At 51.3% G+C, this 20,400-nt stretch overlaps 10 protein-coding genes across 10 annotated transcripts; 5 read left to right on the top strand and 5 right to left on the bottom strand.

The window, feature by feature from the left end:
* Positions 1-3,586: 3,586 nt before the first annotated feature.
* PtrM4_048630 (PTP2, Protein tyrosine phosphatase) lies at positions 3,587-4,966 on the bottom strand (the record flags this gene model as incomplete). Its single annotated transcript, XM_001936688.1, has 1 exon — positions 3,587-4,966. The coding sequence occupies one exon, from the start codon at positions 4,964-4,966 to the stop codon at positions 3,587-3,589; it is 1,380 nt and encodes a 459-aa protein (XP_001936723.1).
* A 757-nt stretch (positions 4,967-5,723) lies between these two features.
* Positions 5,724-6,122, top strand: PtrM4_048620 (DUF2697 domain containing protein; the record flags this gene model as incomplete). The annotated part of the gene is made up of 4 exons (XM_066104777.1): positions 5,724-5,750; positions 5,805-5,822; positions 5,882-5,975; positions 6,034-6,122. The coding sequence occupies 4 exons, from the start codon at positions 5,724-5,726 to the stop codon at positions 6,120-6,122; spliced, it is 228 nt and encodes a 75-aa protein (XP_065959341.1).
* An 859-nt stretch (positions 6,123-6,981) lies between these two features.
* On the top strand, positions 6,982-7,756 carry PtrM4_048610 (TT-ORF1 multi-domain protein; the record flags this gene model as incomplete). The annotated part of the gene is made up of 2 exons (XM_001936686.2): positions 6,982-7,012; positions 7,059-7,756. The coding sequence occupies 2 exons, from the start codon at positions 6,982-6,984 to the stop codon at positions 7,754-7,756; spliced, it is 729 nt and encodes a 242-aa protein (XP_001936721.2).
* A 789-nt stretch (positions 7,757-8,545) lies between these two features.
* On the bottom strand, positions 8,546-10,367 carry PtrM4_048600 (uncharacterized protein; the record flags this gene model as incomplete). Its single annotated transcript, XM_066104776.1, has 3 exons — positions 8,546-8,789; positions 8,949-9,130; positions 9,696-10,367. 3 exons carry the CDS (start codon positions 10,365-10,367, stop codon positions 8,546-8,548), a joined length of 1,098 nt encoding a protein of 365 aa, XP_065959340.1.
* A 172-nt stretch (positions 10,368-10,539) lies between these two features.
* PtrM4_048590 (uncharacterized protein) lies at positions 10,540-11,310 on the bottom strand (the record flags this gene model as incomplete). Its single annotated transcript, XM_066104775.1, has 1 exon — positions 10,540-11,310. The coding sequence occupies one exon, from the start codon at positions 11,308-11,310 to the stop codon at positions 10,540-10,542; it is 771 nt and encodes a 256-aa protein (XP_065959339.1).
* Positions 11,311-12,058: 748 nt separating this feature from the next.
* On the top strand, positions 12,059-12,808 carry PtrM4_048580 (uncharacterized protein; the record flags this gene model as incomplete). The annotated part of the gene is made up of 1 exon (XM_001936684.2): positions 12,059-12,808. The coding sequence occupies one exon, from the start codon at positions 12,059-12,061 to the stop codon at positions 12,806-12,808; it is 750 nt and encodes a 249-aa protein (XP_001936719.1).
* Positions 12,809-13,045: 237 nt separating this feature from the next.
* On the bottom strand, positions 13,046-14,831 carry PtrM4_048570 (UhpC, Sugar phosphate permease; the record flags this gene model as incomplete). Its single annotated transcript, XM_066104774.1, has 7 exons — positions 13,046-13,665; positions 13,743-14,031; positions 14,078-14,178; positions 14,223-14,318; positions 14,369-14,530; positions 14,579-14,596; positions 14,648-14,831. 7 exons carry the CDS (start codon positions 14,829-14,831, stop codon positions 13,046-13,048), a joined length of 1,470 nt encoding a protein of 489 aa, XP_065959338.1.
* An 888-nt stretch (positions 14,832-15,719) lies between these two features.
* PtrM4_048560 (60S ribosomal protein L29) lies at positions 15,720-16,311 on the top strand (the record flags this gene model as incomplete). Its single annotated transcript, XM_066104773.1, has 5 exons — positions 15,720-15,727; positions 15,827-15,909; positions 15,966-16,017; positions 16,122-16,224; positions 16,276-16,311. 5 exons carry the CDS (start codon positions 15,720-15,722, stop codon positions 16,309-16,311), a joined length of 282 nt encoding a protein of 93 aa, XP_065959337.1.
* A 983-nt stretch (positions 16,312-17,294) lies between these two features.
* On the top strand, positions 17,295-18,182 carry PtrM4_048550 (AMMECR1, conserved protein; the record flags this gene model as incomplete). The annotated part of the gene is made up of 2 exons (XM_066104772.1): positions 17,295-17,598; positions 17,668-18,182. 2 exons carry the CDS (start codon positions 17,295-17,297, stop codon positions 18,180-18,182), a joined length of 819 nt encoding a protein of 272 aa, XP_065959336.1.
* Positions 18,183-18,689: 507 nt separating this feature from the next.
* PtrM4_048540 (metacaspase) lies at positions 18,690-20,320 on the bottom strand (the record flags this gene model as incomplete). The annotated part of the gene is made up of 7 exons (XM_066104771.1): positions 18,690-18,715; positions 18,776-18,945; positions 18,998-19,436; positions 19,485-19,874; positions 19,922-19,991; positions 20,059-20,152; positions 20,202-20,320. 7 exons carry the CDS (start codon positions 20,318-20,320, stop codon positions 18,690-18,692), a joined length of 1,308 nt encoding a protein of 435 aa, XP_065959335.1.
* Positions 20,321-20,400: the final 80 nt, after the last annotated feature.

Genomic DNA, 20,400 nt, shown 5'->3' with positions numbered 1-20,400 from the left:
GGCAAGGCTGCGACTGCCTTATTAAGCCCGCCAGGTCCTCCGCCCTACGCCCATCTGCATGGTCATGGCGGGATCTTCGACCGTGGTCAATGAAATGTCAAAAGCCAGGCCAACGGCTATCGCAAACCCTGCTTATTGAGAATTCGACTGATAATATTGACGTTTTCAGTATCATTGCAGGATCTGTTCAGCAGCATACCGCTCGACGTATCGACATGTTGCCTGTGCGGTGGTGCTGAAACAAAAGGTGCGTTAGCTAATGCCATCTACTTTCGCGTTCGTTGCTCAGTTGGGTGTCCAGTTGATCACTAACCGTCCTTTGTTCCGAAAAGGATCCGCCCTGCACCTGGACCTCCGGTTATCGGCCCGTCAGCTTGCAATCAGTTTGGAGACGAGTCGCAGGATCGACGATCTGGTACTCGAGCGCCCAAAGCGCGCGCGGGCAACGCATTACATGTTATTTTGCGCGAATTTAAGCTTTGCGACGCTGATGCCCAGCTGCTCGGCGGCAGATCTCTTCGATTCAAACCCCCATGAAACGCAAATGTCATGTGTGTGGTGGACGGGACGTTGCTGACAGGAACGCTGAGACCTGGGGACCTGGGATTGAGTCCCGCGTAGTCAAAGCTGTCAAAGTCTAAAAAAAGATTACTTTTGAAATTGAACATGTGCTCTAAATGAAGATTGACTGTACATAATGCAGCGGGAAGTGTGATGTTGTTTTAGGGAGTGCATGCTTTGGGCATGCTTTGGGAAAGTCCATCCAACGGAACTACCCATACGAAAGTGCAACGAACGTCAATTCTCCGTGCCATGATCTCGATGCTAGACGCTTGGCGCACCTACTACGGCTCTCAGAGTTTCAAGACATGCAGATACAGCGGTGGAAACACATGTCCAATAAGAAGGCATGAACATTAGACCAAGATACAGTTTGCATAGTACCTTCACCTGTTCCTACCAGACATACTGTGTATATCCTCCAATCCGTTCTTTTCAAAAACTCCAAGAGAATAAGCTTTGTAAATCGCATACACACATCTTCCACCAATGCCATGTCTTGCCTTCAGCTCTAACCTCCATCTTCTAAGCCCAAAGCTCACAGCCCACCGACACCCCAAAACACCAAGCCACCCCTATTCAGATAAGACGCGACATATATCCCCGACAGCTCACGGTCCTGCCCCAGACTCATATCATTCCACACGATTCGTAGCATAAAAAGCTTAACCCCACACAAGCCCTAAGCTTACACAGCCCGCTGCTATTGAGATGCTGCAGCCCGACAACTGCACACATATGCAAGTCCGCATTCTGCAGTAACTAAGCCGCAATTTCTACCATGCCTGGACCGTACGGTAAAAAGGCCGAAACCTAGTTACCGTTTTCAAGATCCGATGAGTAAATATATCCTCAACGTCTTTTTGCTTCGTACGTGCTGGCTGTGCTGCGTGCGGTTTGAACGAAACCAAAAGTCGACCTAGAATCACGCAATAGCCTTGATCTTACGCTGTATCTGCCGACGGCTGCTTCGTCCCCCGACCGCTCGCTGCCCCCTCGATGTCAGCGGTAAGCTTGGTCTCCGTTCGTGCGTTTAGTTTATGCTTCCCCCCAACCGAGGGACGTCAGATTGATGATCTGGTTCACAGATGGGGGCGGAGCTGCTTTGTAAACGGTGAGTAAGACGTACGGTGTATGCTTGGCTTAGGTGATGTGACATAATGTCCAAGTGAATGGTTGTTGGTTTTACTTGTCGGCGCCAAGATTAGTGACATTACTGTTACGCGCCTCTTGCGCCGTGCTAGTTGCAGAGAGAAAGAGAAACACAAGCAAGAACAGTGCACGTTGCGCGTTGTCGGCGGTATTTGCTGTTGCCCTAGCCAGCTCATGGTTGACCAGACCACGTATCGTGACTATACCGTTTAATACAGAACAGTAAAGAATATAACGTATCATCAAATACCATATCTGGAAATGAGCCATTTAAAAAAACACGAGGTGAGAAAAGGGGAAACCAAAGCGTGAGGCCGCTGAGAGTCTGATTGGTAATACAAGACCGAGTCCCCCTCCTTTACCGTCGGACAAATCTTGACGCATGAGTATGAATGAAAATAGAATACACGGCATCTCACTCACTGTATTGAACAAAACATGGGTAAATGAAAAACGCAGATGAGTCAAAGCGTGACCGAGACAGGAAGCGGAAATCCAAGTCGGCGATCGTCTCAGCGCTGAGCCCTTTTTCCCCTTTCGCCTTGATTTCCCTTCACCTTGGCAAAGGCGGTGTGTGGCTCAGACACGGGGAGCGGGCAGAATACGGCCACAACACACACACACACACACACAGACACATGAAAACAAGGACCTAGTGCTCGGCTCTACTGCTCTGTGCCCATCGTTGTTGCGCCTTGCGATCTTGGGGGAGTAGCAAACGTTGCCAAGTGAACACCTGTGCGTTGGTGCTAGGCGTCGTGTGTGTCGCAAAAAAGGGGAATGCCGGTACCTGAGCCATACGAGGGGTTAATACGACAAACAAGGCTGTGTGTGCAGTGCCACCCCCGCTCATGCTTATTGTTGGGTTTGACTGCGCATTGTCCGGTGTCAGCACTCAACTCTATCTGCCTAGGGCTGAGGCGGTACTGCGGGACGGTAGATTTCTTAAGGAAGGAGCATGTAAGCTGTGCATTGCGTCCAGCTCAGTGTTTGAATGCACTACTCTCTTTTGATCAAGGCCGGGAGACGGAAATTGCTAGACCTGGATTGGAGCGGAGCTCTGGTACCATAAGTATAGCGTGCAAAATGTATTTGTGTCGATGTGGTAGTGGCGTGAAGACCGATGGTAGGGATGCTGGACTTGTTCAGCTGGCTGTCACATGATCGCTTAGCCCTATGACTATGCCAGGGCCTACCCAGGTAGTGCGCACGCTACCACTGCAAGTTCTAGGGCGATATCTTGGCAGATGCATTCATCGCCAACGGTCCGAATGTTGCCTCACGATATACATAATAGAAAGGGAAAGAGCGGGGATGGTTCAAACTCGAGGGCGAGTTGGGCAGCGGCAGAATAGAATCTAAATTACCAATACAGTGAATGCAAAGACTATGTACCTTTGCCCGCTCTCTTTCTTGGAGACTTGACCCAACCCAACAAACCTAGGGGGTATTTCCGCAACGCTATGCATCCAAAGACAAAATTACACGGCTTTCAAGACTATCTATCCTAAAGAGCAAACATGATGCAGACAATAAGAAAGCACGTAAGAATCATGCAGAAAACCATGTGTACAGGGCCACAAATCAACTCGCGTGGACCAAACGCAAGACACTCAACTGATTGATAAGGAGGGGGTAAAGGATAGGGGGGAGGGGGAGGGTACTCAACCCCGTCCAATTGTGCTTCAAGGTCTGTAGCACCTTCTAGTGGCTCAATATGGAGTTCCACAGACACGTTCTCGGGTACGACTGAAGGTGGAACGGTAGTCCCAACACCAGGCCCAGGGGGAGGCATGGTATTGTCTGCCAACGACAACATGCGCGTGTCTCTTGATACTTGCGAACGCCGGCCTTTTCGTACTAGCGAAGCCCTCTAGGTCTTGCCTTGCTCATACTCCATATCGGCATCCTGAAGTTCGGCTTCTAGTTGTGCGAGCGCATCCGGCGAACCGGGCGGGTCCTGGCTATGTGAGGATGGTGATGTCGGAGGAACCTCATCGCTAGTATGTATCGACTTTTGGCGTTTGAGTGCAGGCTGCTCGCAGTCGGATGGCGTCGTGACAGTGGTCAGGCCGAGTTGGTTCGCTTCATCAGGATGTTGGGCAATCCATCGTTCGCGCCATCGCTCGCGCATGACGTCGTAGATGAACTGGAACTGTGAGTCGGACTGTACCATGCCAGGTCGTTGGTCTCTAAGCTTCTGGACGACGTCCATGACCGGGTCCTCGGACTCTGGCACCTCATCCAGTGCGCCCTCTTCGAGCTCCTGCACGAGCCAGTCCAACGCAATGAAGGTTCCGCTACGGCCGATACCCGCACTGCAATGTACGATACGCGGATTCGCCGGCTCGCCCCCATTTTTCTCGTGAGAAATCTCGATCAGCTTCAGCATACCTGCCCGATCATCTCCCTCGGGTACCGAGAAGTCTGGCCAGCCGGCAAAGAGGAGGTGCCAGACCTTCCTCGACTCGCTTCCATCATCTGTTGTCATGTCTATCTCCCTCACTTGAGTCCGCGCATCTTCGTCCATCGTGTACGAAGCCAAGTGCAGGTTGTGGATGAGGCCATCCTGGAATTCGTCCTGCTCGTTGACGCGCATATCGGGGGCGTCGAGTGATTGTGGATAGTAGGGATAGCACTTCTCGCGGTTCGCTTCCCAGGTCTGGGTGAGCATTACGATGACTGCAAACTCGGGATTCTCCTTCCAAATCATGCGCCAAATGTGCGACCAGGTATCAGCCTTGGGTCCTTGAGTCGCGATGTATTTGAGCAAGGTTCCTGATTCAGTACACTCGAGAATGATTGGTGAGGCATTGATGTAGTCAAACTGACCCTCTGGTACTTCAAGATGCACGCGGTTGGACTGATAGGGGTCGACATTCGCATATCGATTGCGAATGGCATATCCATTGCCACAACACCTCGCCCACTGACTTGGTTGATCCGACGCATTCAGTGGACCGGCATCATTTATGCGTGCTCTTGATATCTCTTCCAAGCGATCCCATTTGGCGCGCAGATCCGCGGTCGGCTGCAAAAAGACTGGATATGGAGTCGGGTCTTGAGGGGATAAATGGCAGGCGCCAGGTGTACCTGGAGTCAAGAAGGGAATAACCAGGCTGTTCGTGCTTGCAGCAGGCGTATTCGCGGCGGGCGTGTTGAGCGACGAGGTGGTAAGCGAACGCGTACTGTCCTTGCTACGAGAGCGCTTGGACGAGGCCGAAGGAGAGATGGGAACCCCCGCCTGAGCCATGTCTGGGTCGGTCCTGAGAAGGACGCCCTTGAGCTTCGCTTTGCGCCTGAGGGCGCGGAGTTTATGCAGTTTGAAGAAGTTGGCGCTGGTATCGAGGAGCGATTCGGGCCCAGGGAGTGCAGGAACGAGAAAAGTTGAAGACTGAATAGTGAGCGGGTGGTGGAGGCGGATACGTGCACAGGTCGCCGCACGCCCAAGAGAGTAAAGATCAGCCGATAGTGATTGCGGGTACCAGGTGTTCAGTTTCCACTGCCACGTGTGCGACTCGTGCGTGCTGGTGTTTCACACCTAACAATAGATGGGGCGAGTTGGGCGTATAACAAATCGCTGGATAGTGACGGGTTGAGTGAGGGGCACGCAGTAGTGGGGGTTGTGTATAATCCAAAGCACAGTACGAGGCAGGCCCTTGTATTGTGTAATGTTCAGTGTGCGAATGTAGAGAATCAAAGTGTGCAAGAGAAGATGGACCAAGTTATAAACAACAAGAGAACAGAAACAAACACGGGATGAAACCAAGAAGCACTGGAAGTGTCAGTCGCGTTCGCGTTCGCGTTGCAACTGCAGGCCCGGGTGACTAGTTGATTGGTTTTGGAGGCGTCATTCCGCTGTCATGTCAGTTCCGACGTCGCCCCATCACACTTGCCCTTCACCCACCACACAGCATCCGCCACCTGCTCGACCAACGCAACGCCGGCGCACTCCTGTTATCCGAAAGTGGCAGCGAATATTACTCTGCATATGTCTTACTGACCTCAGAATGGGCCCATGGTTCGCACTCTTCGAGGTATGCCGGCCCTTTTGAACCAAATGGAAACTCCATACTGACAATCGGGTACAGGCCTGGGCCGTCGCACGCGTACGTCCATGTTCCTTTGCTCTACGTACATTACCATCCTAGTAACTGACACTTCCAAGCTCATCAGATCGCCGACATTCAACCGAGCCGTGCAAAAGGCCTATCGCAAGATCAACAGACTACCGGACTTTGAGCAGAAAAATGGGGGTGGCAGTATGTTATGCCGTGTATTTGTTGTCTTGGAATTACGATAAACTAACGTTACTGTCAGGAACGGGTCCATCGTCGCTTGATCACTTCAAAGACGAGGTGAAGAGCCAGTTTCGAGAGCTCACCTGGCAAAAGCGTCCACCAAAGTGAAGACCGTCCCGTCCTACCATCGCTTTCCTCCATCCACTCCACTCCACTCTGCGACCCTCAATCCGACCGAGAACCTCCTAGCTATGACTCATTGCGCGCAAGACGTGGCACCTGTCACAGCATGTCCGGGTCAGGAGAGGCAAACCCCCTGCGACAAACGAAACATAAAAAGCAACTACAAAAAAATGACGTGTTTCGTATGGCCGTAAAGGAAAGCAAGTTTCGAGGGATATGAGTCCAAAACGCGCCCTGTCACAAACCAGGAAATGTATCCGACCTGTGGTTCGCTTGGTTTGATATTCACTCGTTGGACCATGTTGAATACATGTTTCTGGAGTGGAAGAGGGAAAGCATTATTCTTCTTGGAACAGACCAGAATGGATATAAGGCACACGCCGTGGCCCTACGTTAGATTTAGATATACAAACACTCGAGAGGTCATTGACTTGTGGGGTTTTTAGTCATTGCTCAAGGCAACCTCTTCGTGTGACTGGAAAGTTTACAAGACAACGGCGTCTTGCGTTATTACATCCTGAAATCAATGCCCGATACTCAGCTAGTTTGACGCCTACTATGGATGGTACAGTCACCTGATATCTCGATGGCAAATACAGGGTCTATCAAGTTGATTGGGTCTTTTACTTCCGCCATGTCAGCATGGCGTAAGTCTTCGGATAGGTCGGCCGCGGTGGACCACAGCTACCGTATATGATTACCCAGTGGGCAATTATTTATACGAATTTGTGACATGTACCTGGATGAAAACATATTTACGTCGTGTATGCTCACAGCACTGCTTCTTATACTGGGGTCTACCAACTTTTTGAAGTAACAACATAACATCCGACACACCAACAAGATGCCTTCAGCGATTGTAACCGGCGCCACAGGTATGTGTCCTTTACATCTCATCCCATCTCTCCTAACAAACTGCAGGCATCTTGGGCCGAGAAATCGTCTTCGAGCTCAGCCAACACCGTCAACAATGGCCCACCATCCACGCCCTCTCCCGCGGCAAAAAAGAAGACTACCCAGACAACATAATCCACAACCACATCGACCTCCAATCTTCCCCCGATGAAATGGCCGCAGACCTCAAATCAGTACGCGGCGAATACTTCTTCTTCGCCGCTTACCTCGCACAAGACGCCGAACAAGACGCCTGGACCGTAAACGGCCGTATGCTCTCAAACTTCCTCTCCGCGCTCGAAAAGACCAACGCCATCTCCGACGTAAAACGGATAATCCTTGTCTGTGGTGCAAAACAATACGGGGTCCACCTCGGAATGCCCAAACAACCCATGACGGAAGACACGCCCTGGCTGACCGATACCTCCAAATGGCCGCCCAACTTCTACTACAACCAGCAAAACATTCTACACGAGTTCTGCGAAAAACACGCCAAGGAGTGGGTTGTCACGTACCCGAACGATGTAATTGGTTTTGCAATGGGGAATTTTATGAATTTGGCTGCTTCGATTGCGTTGTATACTGTTGTTTCAAAGGAACTTGCTGCCTCCTCATCCTCCAACTCGAACAAGAACAACGAAATCATATTCCCCGGATCACCCTCCTTCTACACAAAATTCGACTCCTTCACTTCGTCCAAACTCCACGCCGAGTTCTGTGCCTGAGCCGCGCTGGAACCACGCGCTGCGAACCAAGCCTTCAACGTCGTCAATGGCGATGTGGAATCTTGGATGAATCTGTGGCCGAAAGTTGTGAGCTACTTTGGTGCGAGCGTTAAGAAAAATCAGTTTGGAGAAAAGGCTCGCGATGGCGATGGCGATAGTATGGCATCGTCGGTGGATATGGCGCCTCAACCACCCATCTCGGTTCAAGCTGCTGAGCTGGGGTTAGAAGGTACATACGTTGTCCAAAAAACGAACAAAGTGGAACAGCATATTGATTTGGTCAAATGGGCAAAGAGAGATGATGTGAGAGAGGCTTGGATCCGTGTTGCGCAGCGTGAGGGGTTGGACAAGACTGCCTTCGACAAGGCGACTTGGCCTTTCTTGGGCTTTGTGCTGGGCAGGAATTTCGATCTGGTCATTAGTATGAGTAAGGCGAGGGAGTGTGGTTGGAAGGGGTATAGGGATACGTGGGGAAGCCTGAAGGATGTGTTTGGTGAAATGAGGGGGGCCGGGGTGTTACCAAAGGCCTGATTGAGTCTTTTGGTGTTGTGGGTACGCCCAAGGCTTGGATGAATATATGCTGGTGCTTGGCTCTCTTCCCCATGGAAACAGTCGTAAAACCTCGGTGTGTACAAGTATGAACCTTGTAAATGATTTTTATCATCTTCTCATTTCGTATGTATGCTTGTTGCCTTGTGAGCTTCGTACTCGTATCTGGGTATCTACTTTACTTGCCCTGACCATGATTTTGTGACCCAACAGAAAAAATTCATTACCCGTTGATATGTGCTAGAATACCGCACCGCCAATAATAAACACCCTCTCCTCTTCGCGCCTAACCCACTGGATAATCTTATTCGCACTCGCCGCCAACGCGGCCCTCGACGTATTCGCAGGCGCTACAGCATATAGCTCAAAGAGCGGTGTGCTCCATGCCAGAGCTATGCATGTAGTATTCGTCTCATGGTGTACCTTGAGGGTTGTGGGTTTGCTGTGCAGATTGCTATGGAGTTTGTTGTAGAGATCGATCAGTCTAGCCCATATAGATCAGTAAAGACGATCGATCAGAGGAAAGATGCGTGAGAACAGCGCAAGCCTAAAAAGGAAACAAGGCCCAAGTGTCGGAGGGTAAGATCCGAGTAAGCATACAGGGTACGGGACGGGGGAAGGAGTATGCGCCGATAGGACATACCGTCTTTTCTCCAAATCCCCACCAAAATAGGGTGCATAACTAGGCATGGTAAACTGCACATTGCCCCTCGACTTGTATAAAAAGTGTCGTAGCGGGCTGCCCGGTACGATATCCGTACAGGTGGGACGCCCCTGTTGGACAGCCGTCCGTATGGCATCAATAGAGCCGTTGCGCTCCAAGTTCTGCGGAAGTACCCGTTAGCTTCGATGGTTCCCATATAACGCAAAGGGCTGATCCCTCTTGGTAGGGCTGTCCAAAGAGGAGCAATCAAGCCGAGTGACCAAACCGCACCAACGGGACGTCGACCCAGCAGACGACCGAATCGGAGCTGACCAGTCCTCAGGGCCGAGAGCCGGACGTTTAGTAAGGACAGGCGGAGTAACAAGGAGCAACGGGGATGCCAAGCTCCGAGGCCGAATCGTACAGAAGACCCGTCTTCCGGGACGGACGAGGCAGAAACAAAAGGGCAGATGATACGAAGTAGGGTTTGGTCGGAGAGATTCCCAGGGCAACCCCATGCGAACACGAATGCCCCCCGTTTCCCCACTTCCCACCCCAAATTCCCCTCCCCAACCAAACCCGCATCACCCCATGTCAACAATATATCTACGGCTCGGCCCCAACAGCCGCGTCTGTCTGATACGCACAAAGTAAATTTGATCTGTTGAACCACGCGTCTTTTGTGCCGCCCAATGTCTTGGAATGAAATAAGGAGACTTTGTAAAGTAAAAAAAGAATACAACATACCTCAACCAAATCATCTCTCATCCGTCTAAGCTCGAAGAAGCTCTCCTTGTCTGCGCTAATGAGAAGGACCGCAACCTCGTCGTCGGCTCCATCGCTGGTGCGAGGCCGTTCTTGCATCTGCTCCGAAGGGCGTTCCAAGTTCAGGAAGCTTACGTACATGTACAGATAGCCCGTGTTGTTGAAGCCGGGCAAACACAACGGAATCCAATTCTCACCTCCGCCGGCTTTGACGCTACCGGCTTCGAATAGCATGTTGAAGATGAGATGGAGGTCACCTGGGTGCAGGCTGTGTTTCTTGGGCCGGACGACGGAGACAAGCTTGCCTGACGCCACGACTAGGCCATAGAGGAGGTTCTCAGACCGCGTCTTGAGAAGCGTATTATTGATGGTGGCGCGATGGGATTTGCGGAGCTTGAGACATTCCAGTGCTGACAACAGTGTCGAGGGCGAGCCCCGTGTGAAGCCATCGGCGAGAGCTGATAGTAGTGTTTCAGTTCCTTGGAGAGGACGACGCAGGTCGTAATTCGCTCTTGCTGCGAACATGCGCTCCATGCTAGGGAGAGTAAGCGTCGAGAGAATTTGCATGTAGAGTGCTTCTAGCTGCGAGCGTAGCTGTGAGTCGCTCTCTGGCAGACGCGTGATGGCGACCAGATTGAGCGGACCCTTGGACATGACGACGAAGCGAACATCTCCTGCAGTGAAGCCTCGCAGGGTGTCGTTAGTGGACTGGTAGAAGGATATGATGGTTTGCACCACGCCGATGTAATTTGTAATGAGCTGGTCGTCGCCATGTCGACTGTATATAGGCTTGCCGGCGCTCGAGAGGATGAGGAAATGCTTGAGTTTAGCGCGCCATTGGTGCATCACCGTTTCTATAGACTACATCAGCAAGAGCCTCCTCTACGTACATGATGCGGGTCTGACCTTCGTTTGACCCGTCCATTGCCATCTCATCAATCTCGTCGAACTCGCGACGGAAAGCAGCTTCAAAGTAGGGATCCGGGGGAAACAGGCTTTGCGCTTCAGCGTCGCCAAACTTGTGTCCCAACGTCCTAAGTAGTGACTTCTCCTGTTCTGACTTCTCTGCCTGGCCTATTACTTCTCCCAGTATGCTCTCCTGGTACCCAGCTGCCTCGGTCGGCGCGAAGCTGGCCACGCTCGCCGTGTCATCGACATCGTTGATATTGCGCGAAACTACGTTTGCGCCTACAAAGTTATGCGGTCTCGCCACAGTCGAGGTCGGCGATACATCTTTCGTATCGGTAGCAAAGGCCTGGGTGTTTGCGACCGAGAGCTGTGTGGTGGCTTTGGATAGGAGTCGGGGTCTCGCGGGCGCCGTGGAATGGGATGTCGAGGGTCGCGATAGTAGATTGAGGGCCGGTCGCGGTGGCAGAGGCGGGGGCGTATCTTCTCGCGATACCAACGAGCTCATAGATGGCTGGCGGGAGAATCTGCGTATTATACCCAAGGTCGGATTCGCAAAGTCCGTCTGCTCAATCGCCTCCCCTTTCTTCGACTTGGCCGAGGCATTGCTACTCTGTTGCGTGGGCGTGGGAGGTGAGCTGCCCGCCTCAAAGGCAGGCGACTGGGCCTCAGCGTTCCCCGTCTCGTCCATCAAGACAGCGGTGGACGTTCATCTAGACGACAGCGTCGTGTTTTTGTTTTGACATGTCGCGACTCACTAGAAGCGTGCGCGTGGAGCGTCGTGACGCTTGTTCAGGTAATGCATCACGCATGGGCCAACTACCAATGACGTTGCACTCCGGGAGTCCTGACGGAAGCATCGACGGGTCTGGCTGCCACGCCGTCTCAAGGCTGGATGTAATTTGCACCAACGGTTCAGACGTGGAATACCGTCTTCACCAGACAATTCAAACAGGGCAATGCTATCACTTCAACTGTCCTGGTCCATATTCTGACCCCATACACATCATCAACTTCATCACCCACATTGCCGGCCCACATTGAGACCGGGCACCGAGTAATTTGAGCTTCATCCATCGCCACACACATTCGTGCGCTGACGCACTGTCGCCTTGGCATGTACTCAGCTGTGCCAACGTAGTTTACTATTCTTAGCAAACTAGGCGTACAGCATTGCTTTATCCGGCATTGCGGTACCAACGACTACATGTGTGATTTGATACCTCGAGTCTAGTGAGAAGAGCGGTATGCATAATGACCTATAATCAGCTTAGTCCGTGGATTATACGGCAAAATTGGACACCGGTTGTGTTTCATGCATGACTTCAAGCTGCGTGGCAATCTTGCGTAGGAATGACTAGGTTTGTATTTATTCCAAGTTACCAACCTTGAAAGCACCCCTTCGATGCAGTTCCATGCACCAGAGTCTCATCTAACCAATGTCACATCCGTCAGAAGTGGACGATATCACAACAATAAACTACATCTTGCACTGGCCGTACCTGGAGAACCCAAGCAACACTACCTTCGTCGGCCACTCACAAATCGACATATGCCGCTGTCCAAGACCTGATCTACCACCACAAGACGAGTTAGAGCCAGGCCACATCTACACTCGATACAAATGTCTAGGACCAGAGGTTCAGTTCAAATCTGGGGACGAAGAATTATGGGTATTGCAAGAGGCTCATGGTCCGATCAATATGCTGCGGCCAGCAACGGCGGAGGAAGCTGAGCGAAGAAAGCAGATACACGATGACGCAGACCCTTCAGCATATCAACGTCACAACTTTATTCTTCTGACAGGCCCATGTCCACGCGGGCGATACCAAGCGTATGCCACGCAAAAGTGGCTGGAAAGTCTCAGTGCATCGGCTCGACAGAATATATCAAGTCTCTCTCTCCTCATTCAGTCTTACGAGGAAGACTGCTTAGAGCACTTCATCAAACAGGCATATACAGAACTGGCAAAGTACATAGTACAGCATCTTTCAGGGTTCAAGACACTGTGTCTGCATTTTTGGAACGACGGATGGACATTATGGAGTGCTGTCGCCGAATTCAGCGTTATTTTTGACATGGCGGATGCGAAGATCGTCATTAAGGATGACCGCTGGTTTGATGGGTACAGCGAGTGTGCAGATTCTAGTGCGTTTTTGGGACTCATATATGATATGGATGAGGCATGAATAATGCAAGGTTCAAGTCATTTCGTATTCGTGAAGTCTTGTTGAGCAAATTACATAACAGAAGTGTGAGATGGTACTCGGAAATCACGGATACGACTTAGACAACAAAGAGAATCAGACAAATGTGCATATTATGCGTTTCACGGGAAGTCTAACTTGCACTAGAATGTAGCCTGTTACCATGTTTTCATATGCACCAATCACTCGAACATTAACTTTACTGCGCAAAAGCCAACATCAATAAGTCAGTCTAAACGTCGGATGATCATCCCCAAGGTTGTCTGCATCCGCCTTCATCAATCTATCATCTCTCTCCCCCCTTTCCCTCTTTCCGTTCTCCCACTTGATCAGAAACAACAGCGCCGTACACGATATCCCGCAAACCCACAACATCGCCAGGCTAACCCCATACCCCGTACGATACGTCGGCATCTCGTTCTGCAAAAAGACATTACTCGCAACGATACCGCCCAGATTACCAAAACCGATTTGCATACCGGAAGCAACGGACCGCTTGTAGTGTCCAGACACAAGATTGGACATCCACGCCAGAACTACGGGTTGGGTGATGAAGCCGCCAGGGATAATGAGGAAAAGGGCAAAGTACTTGACACCCGCGGAGAGATTCTCCTGTAAAAGAAGCATGATGTAACCGATTGATGCGACGACGAGACCGAACATACAGAATAGGTAGCGGTGGCGGAGACGATCGGTGAGCCATGCTGTTACAAGTGCGGTAATGGTTGCTACCACGAAGATGGGGATCGAGCGTACTTGCGCCGCGGTTGAAGTGTAGCCAAGGTCTTTGACGATTGTTGGAGTAAAGAAGGCTCCTGCGTAGCCTGTATTGACAATACCTGAGACGCAAAATTGGGTGGTTAGCATGTTTTGCCGTACCAAATCGATACTCGAGATGGAGACGTATGTTACGCACCAAAGTATGCAAGAGTCCCGAGATAGATCTTGGGGTCTGCGAAGATCCTTTTGGCAGCCCTCTTGTCAAACCGATCCATAACAGCATCGCCGGTATCAGCGCTCAAGCGTGCTAGGAGCAAAGCACGCTCTTCTCCGTTCAGAAACTTTGCATCCTCGGGCCAGTCTGCCACCCAGAACTTTGTGATGATCCCAGCGACGACAGTTACTATTCCCTCAATAATAAATAGCCATCTCCAGCCTCGGTAGTTGGCGATGCCATCCATTTTGGCAATGGCGAATGCAAGAAGCTGAGGGAAGTTAGTATCGGGTCTTGAGCACTCTGCGTAGTCTTACTCCACCAAATGCTCCAGCAATGATGCTCGCCGAGAAGAACAGAGTAAGTCGCCACTGGAGTTCGTATCGCTTGTAATACATTGAAATGAGGTACACGCAGCCTGCAATATAAGCATTGAAAGCACGCACAGCAATCGATACGTACCTGGAAATAGCCCCGCTTCAAAGAAACCGAGCAGAACGCGCATTGCTACTAGTCCTTCAAAATTGGTGATGAGGCCCATTCCAATTGTTGAGAGGCCTGGTAGGCGTTAGAGTGGCTGGCAGACGACGAGAGTCTGCAAAGCTCACCCCAGAGTGTCATGATCAAACTGAGCCATGTCGAAGGTTTGAGCTTCTTAAGTATCAGGTTTGATGGGACCTCGAAAAGGACGTAGGGCACGAAAAAGATGAATAAAGCGATATTGTAGCGATGGGCGTTTGGACCACTCATGTCCAGATCTTCCGTCAAGCCTTTTGGGATTAGCTACACCACACCGTGTCTAAGTCTGTCATACCAACCTTGTATCTTTGCATTGCCTACGCTTCGTTAATATGCGGATGGTCATAACCATGGTGTGAGAGTTATACCGATGTTGACACGATCTAAGAATGCCAAGAGGAAAAGAAGGAACAACGGTGGAAGGACATGAAGGTCGCACTTGAGGAGCAACTTCTTCTCAGCGACCGGATCGATGGTTGTAGCATCGGCATCGTGGAACGTCTCTGTCTTGTCGTCGGAAAACCTAGATATCCTCGTCGGTGTATCCGTCATATTTGATGTTGTCTTGAATGCGACTCTTGCACAGAGGCTGGATTAATCATAAAACAGCCAGAAGCATGTGAGAGTAATGCGCCACAGCTGCACAAGCTTCCTTATAAAGACCTAGAGCATGCGCGAATTCATGACCGCAGTCAACCATACTAGTCTAGCGTCTCCCGACTCAGATCAATGCATAATCCCGATGGCGGGGAACCTCAATTTGGATGATGCAATCGTCCCGTACTTCTTCCGCTGAATGTCAAGTTGCAAGATTAACGTTTCGGGAAAGTCGCCGCATGACTTGAACTCCGCAGGCTAAGTGGACAAAAGAAATCCACGTGACTCAGTCCAGCCTACACATCCACGCCTGAGAATAAAGAAAGATTCCAAGGTTCTATTCCATGAGACATGACTCTGCCAGATGCCCTCTTTACGTTCAAGAACAGAAACACAGTTGCTCCGACTAAAAGTCCAATCATCATGGACGGAGGCTGCTACACCGAAGACAGCGATGGCTATGCAGGAAAGCAAAAAGCACAACTTAACGTGAAAGTAGTGTGACCTAATGAGAATCCACTACTAGCCAGAAGGCTGAAGTAGACAAAACGTAGACAACGACAACGACGATGGATGAGGGAAAGGATGCAAAATCCAGCCTAAACCGAGGGCATATCCCGTAGACCAGGAAAGGAGTCGAATTAGAACAACGTGAATTGTAAAATTCATGAAATGGATCCAGCACAGGTTGGTGAGGCTCCCGGGAATGCGCGAGTGTGCTAGTTTGTAACTTTGATAGCATAAAGAGACCCAAAGCGACGCATCTAGTATGCAGACCCTAGAATAACGAAAAAAAAGGACTACTGAGTCCCTGTATTTTAGGTGAAGATTCTCTCGATAGAAATGAAGCCGTGAGTTTTGACGAGGATACCGCACGTCCAGGGAAGTCGCGAGGCTCCAAACCGCGCTAACAGTCCCTTAGCGTGGTTTTGAACTCGCTTACACCACAGACAGCGGGAAATTCAGCTTCTCCTACCAGCTCTTCGACAATACCACACAGCCAAATCGACATCCACAACCGTCGCCATGGCCAGTATGTTCGCGATTGCTCGCTACTGATGATATCAGTGTGCTAATGCAAACGCGCAGAATCCAAGAACTCGTCCCAGCACAACCAGTCGAAGAAGAACCACCGAAACGGGTATGCATCCCTCTCCATCGCACGAGCACTATCATTGCGCAGATGAAACACGTGGCTCTCGAATGGTCAAGCGATATGGAGGGCAATAGCTGATGACAGTGCAGTATCAAGAAGCCCAAGACTCACCGTTACCCCTCGCTCAAGGGAACCGACCCCAAGTTCAGGAGGAACCACAGACATGCTCTTCACGGAACCATGCGCGCTCTGGTGCGTCCAGACCCCGTATCGCATCCCGGCGACCCGCTAACAGCCACACAGAAGGAGGTCAAGGAGGGCAAGCGCGACTCGGCATAAAGGACGAAACGATTACGAGCGAGCGACGATGGCGGTTTTCGATTCCTTTATGAGACATTTGGTCGGCGTCAATGGCATTCGGACTTTTTATGAACAGCTTCGAGCTCAAGGGATAGAAGCAAGCCGCTACACGCCTACCGCAGGCATGTAACGTGGCAATGAATAAGTCGAAAAGTCAGTTCGGTCCACCAGCGCGACTGTTCATGTGATGTTTTGCATCGATCAACCGTTCGAAACCAGGTATCCAGGTAAGTCAGCAAGTGAAGGAGGTGCAAACCTCCAACCAGCCATTAGTGTGTACAGCAACAGAGCTCTTCCATGCTCGACCTGCTGAAGGAAAATCTATCGTGGCAAGATCAACTACCCCATCATTACCAAACACACAGCCTTTTACCCCGTAGGGCAAGTGTGCATGAAGATGGGACTACATACCAGTCATCAACCAGAGGGCTTTGAGACTACTTTTGTTACTCCTCGAGAGGTCCTGAGATACCGGACCGCGAGGCAGCATGCAAGTGTTTAGCAATACAATAAAGTGCATATTTCTAAACTGTTTACAGTCGTTGATGGAGTGATGACGCTTTCCAAGCCAGGCGTGTAATCGGCAGGGTACATGACATCTCAGCTTCACCTCCCATCTCTCTACTCCACAGCCCACGTCGACCTCCGGAGTTGATGCAAGAGCGTCCCTATTTACCACTCAGATACGATAATACACTCTCTACGCGCTCTTGTACAACTTATTCGGAAGGTCGGCCGAAGGCATCCCGGTTCCTGAGCCTGTTGCACAGCCCTTCTGCAGCCCGACTAGCTGCAGCTCCATACCCCAGACTCCGCCGTCATATCTTGCCTTGACTATCGTTGATACGGCATCAACCTCTTTCCTCATTCCTCACGCCCGCTACTTCCTTCTACCCTAACAGTCTTGTAACTAAAACACCGGACTAACACGCGCGTCACACGTCCTACCCCACCAACCCACCATGGCCACGCAAGCGCACTGCGCATACTGCTTCGAAAGCCTCGTCGCAAGCCTGGAAAAGCGACCCGCTCTCTCCCTCGCTCAGGTTCAAAAGCTGTGGGCAAAATACACATCCGAACCTACCACGACTTCTGAACTCGAAGATGAAACCGAACAAGAAGAAGCCGACCGCAGAGCCGCAGAGGCATCACCATACAAACCAGCCGCTGTATCGCGTATCCTAGGCTCGCCCCCCTCGTCAGCCAGCTCCTCGAGCATACAGAGCGCAAGCTCCACGCCCAGCGGAGGCGCAAGCTCAACACCGAGTAGCCTGACAAGCCAGAGCTCCACGAACCTAGCTTCCGACGACGACGATGACAACGACGACTGTACAGAAGAACACCCCCTCTTCGTAACCTGGAACACCGTATCGTCCAAATCCGGGGAAAAGAGACTACGCGGCTGCATCGGCACCTTTGAAGCCCAACCCCTCACCACAGGCCTCTCCTCCTACGCCCTCACCTCGGCCTTTGACGACACGCGTTTTGCGCCCATTACCGCGCGCGAGCTGCCCACGCTCGAAGTCGCAGTCACGCTGCTCACAAACTTTGAGAGCGTCGAGGATCCCATGGATTGGGAGATTGGGACTCATGGCCTGAGGATCTCGTTTACCGACAAGGGGAGACGGTATGGCAGCACGTATTTGCCGGATGTGGCGCTGGAGCAGGGGTGGACTAAGGAAGAGGCGCTGGTTAGTTTGATGAGGAAGGCTGGGTGGGGGGGCAGGAAGGCGGATTGGGAAAAGGTTGGGGTCAAGGTGGTGAGGTATCAGGGGAAGAAGGTGGCGTTGAGTTGGGGTGAGTGGAGGAGCTGGAGGGATTGGGTTGACGAGGAGATGGCGGATGTGTGAGGTGTGATGATGATGTTTACGATTTTTCTTTAGTTTTGGCCTCTCATATAGATGGGCGCGTTTGGGGTATGCGTTTGCATCACGATACACGAACATGCGTCCACTGAGGACAAACGATAATGGCGGCATAGGGCGTTAGGCAGGAGGTTGCAGTTACAGTTACTTGCCAAGTCGACGGACTCATAGACAGAACGTTCGATACCCCTTCCTCTCAGAGACAATAATAACGAATGATGATTGAGTTTCTTCCCGTTCCAAAAGAATCCCATCCCACTTGAACCGTTGGGGAAAACATGAACGCCGTCATAGTAGCTGAGTAGGTTGATCACCGCAAAGCCCACCCCTAGTTATAAAACAAGAACAGCCTGGCCCCCGGCATCCCGTTTTGTAATTCCCGTCATGTCATCATGATATTCAAAGAGCACGCGCGCACCATGGAGCATTTACAAGTACCTTGGTTCTTTATTCCTCTTTCATCTCTTTGTCCCAAGAAACAAGCATGGTTGTTTACATGGTGTACAGCAAGTTAGTGTCTGTATTATACTGTCAGTATATGATGCCCGGGAGAATATGGGAATTCGGCAAAGGCCTACTCAGTGGATGACTGCAGCTCAACTGAGGCTTCTGTTGGTATTTTCCTTGGAGCTCATCGCGGATGCTGTTGAGTAGCTGTACATAGCTCTGGTTGGGGTTCTTGCGCAGTGCAGAGATGAAGGCCCATGACATGGCGCCTGTGGCCTCACCACCAATACTTGCGTCGGCACTAGTTAATCGTGTTAGTGATTCAATACCTCGGTAGCATGGGGAGCGCTTACGAGGTTTGCGTGTCTTTGGATCCACTCCACATGATGACATCTGCAGGGCTAGTCTTTGTCCTTAGGTTCTTCTTGTAGACATCGTCGCCGCTGACCGCCTTCTTAAACAGACCAGTCGCGGTGCCAATCATACCACCAATATCGCCACGACCGTAGCTTGATATAATACCCAACAATCCCTGGCCAGCTTCCTTGGCCAGGTTTGGTTCCTTGAGTACACCCTGGGTGGAGTAGAGGTATGGTAGGTCGAGCGCGGAGCCCGAGTGGCACGAGTCGAAGATGGCGGTTAGGCGCACACCTGGTTGTAGAGGAGAGACCATGATGCGATGCATTTCGTCGTCGACAATGTGGCCGGCAGTGCGGAAGTCGACGGGATAAATTACTTCATCGTAGCCGTCGTCCTCGTCTCCGTCGAGGTCTTTAGTTTGACCACCATGTCCTACTAAAGTCAGCATATCTCTACACCACCACACGCGTCATGACGCACCTGAGTAGTGGAAGAACAATGAGTCGTTTGGCCGCGCATCTTTGACCAGCCAGTGCATTGCTCGTAGGATGTTCGCCTTTGTAGGCTGGCTCATCGGGTTTTGCTGGTCATCTGTCAAGGTAACCATATCCTCTCTCTTGTAGCCGAAGAACTCGTTGAGGTATTTGCTCATGTTCTTCACATCGTTGATGCATCCCCGAAGCTCTCCCCTTTGACCAAAGTAGTTGATACCAATGAGGAGCGCCTTCCGCCGTCCGTTACACGCCGAGTATTGAAATGAATAGCCGTTGGGTGCGCCATGGCCAAAGTTCTGTGCGCCGGTGGGTGGAGGTGGAGGGCCATTGTGGTTTCCTTGTGTCCATTGGTTGTTGGTAGCAGTGGGCATCATGCCTAGTCGCGCTGTTAGATGGTGTTAATACGTCGCATAGTAGATATACCTTGAGGAGGAGGAGGACCCTGCTGCGGAGGCGGAGGGCCATAGTTGCCGTACTGCTGTGGTGGTGGTCCCTATGCATGTTAGGCCTCTCTGACCTTGTAACGGCTCCGTTGCGCCGTCGCAATGCGAAACACGTACCTGGTTGTACCCGTACTGTTGTGGCGGTGGAGTAGGTTGGCCATAGTTATTGTAGGGTCCTGGTTGGTTCTGGTAGCCGTATTGCTGCGGAGGCCTACCACCTGTCAGCGTCCGACAAGCATGGCTGGTCGTTGTTCACTTACGGCGGCCCATAGTTTTGCTGAGGGGGATATCCTTGCGGGGGCGGGGCACCATAGCCGTTCTGTGGCGGTGGTGCGCCGTAGCCACCACCGTGGTGTTGCTGTCCGGGATAATAAGACATATCCAGCTGTTACGTGGGTGTGGAGTTGAGGTTTAATCAGGACTTGTGGCGCGTGATGGCGGAGAGGCCTAACGGATATC

This window comes from Pyrenophora tritici-repentis, chromosome 10, assembly GCF_003171515.1.
Source record: "Pyrenophora tritici-repentis strain M4 chromosome 10, whole genome shotgun sequence".
Classification (NCBI taxonomy): domain Eukaryota; kingdom Fungi; phylum Ascomycota; class Dothideomycetes; order Pleosporales; family Pleosporaceae; genus Pyrenophora; species Pyrenophora tritici-repentis.
The sequence above is the reverse complement of the archived record's forward strand: the minus strand, read 5'-3'. Positions and strand labels throughout refer to the sequence as shown.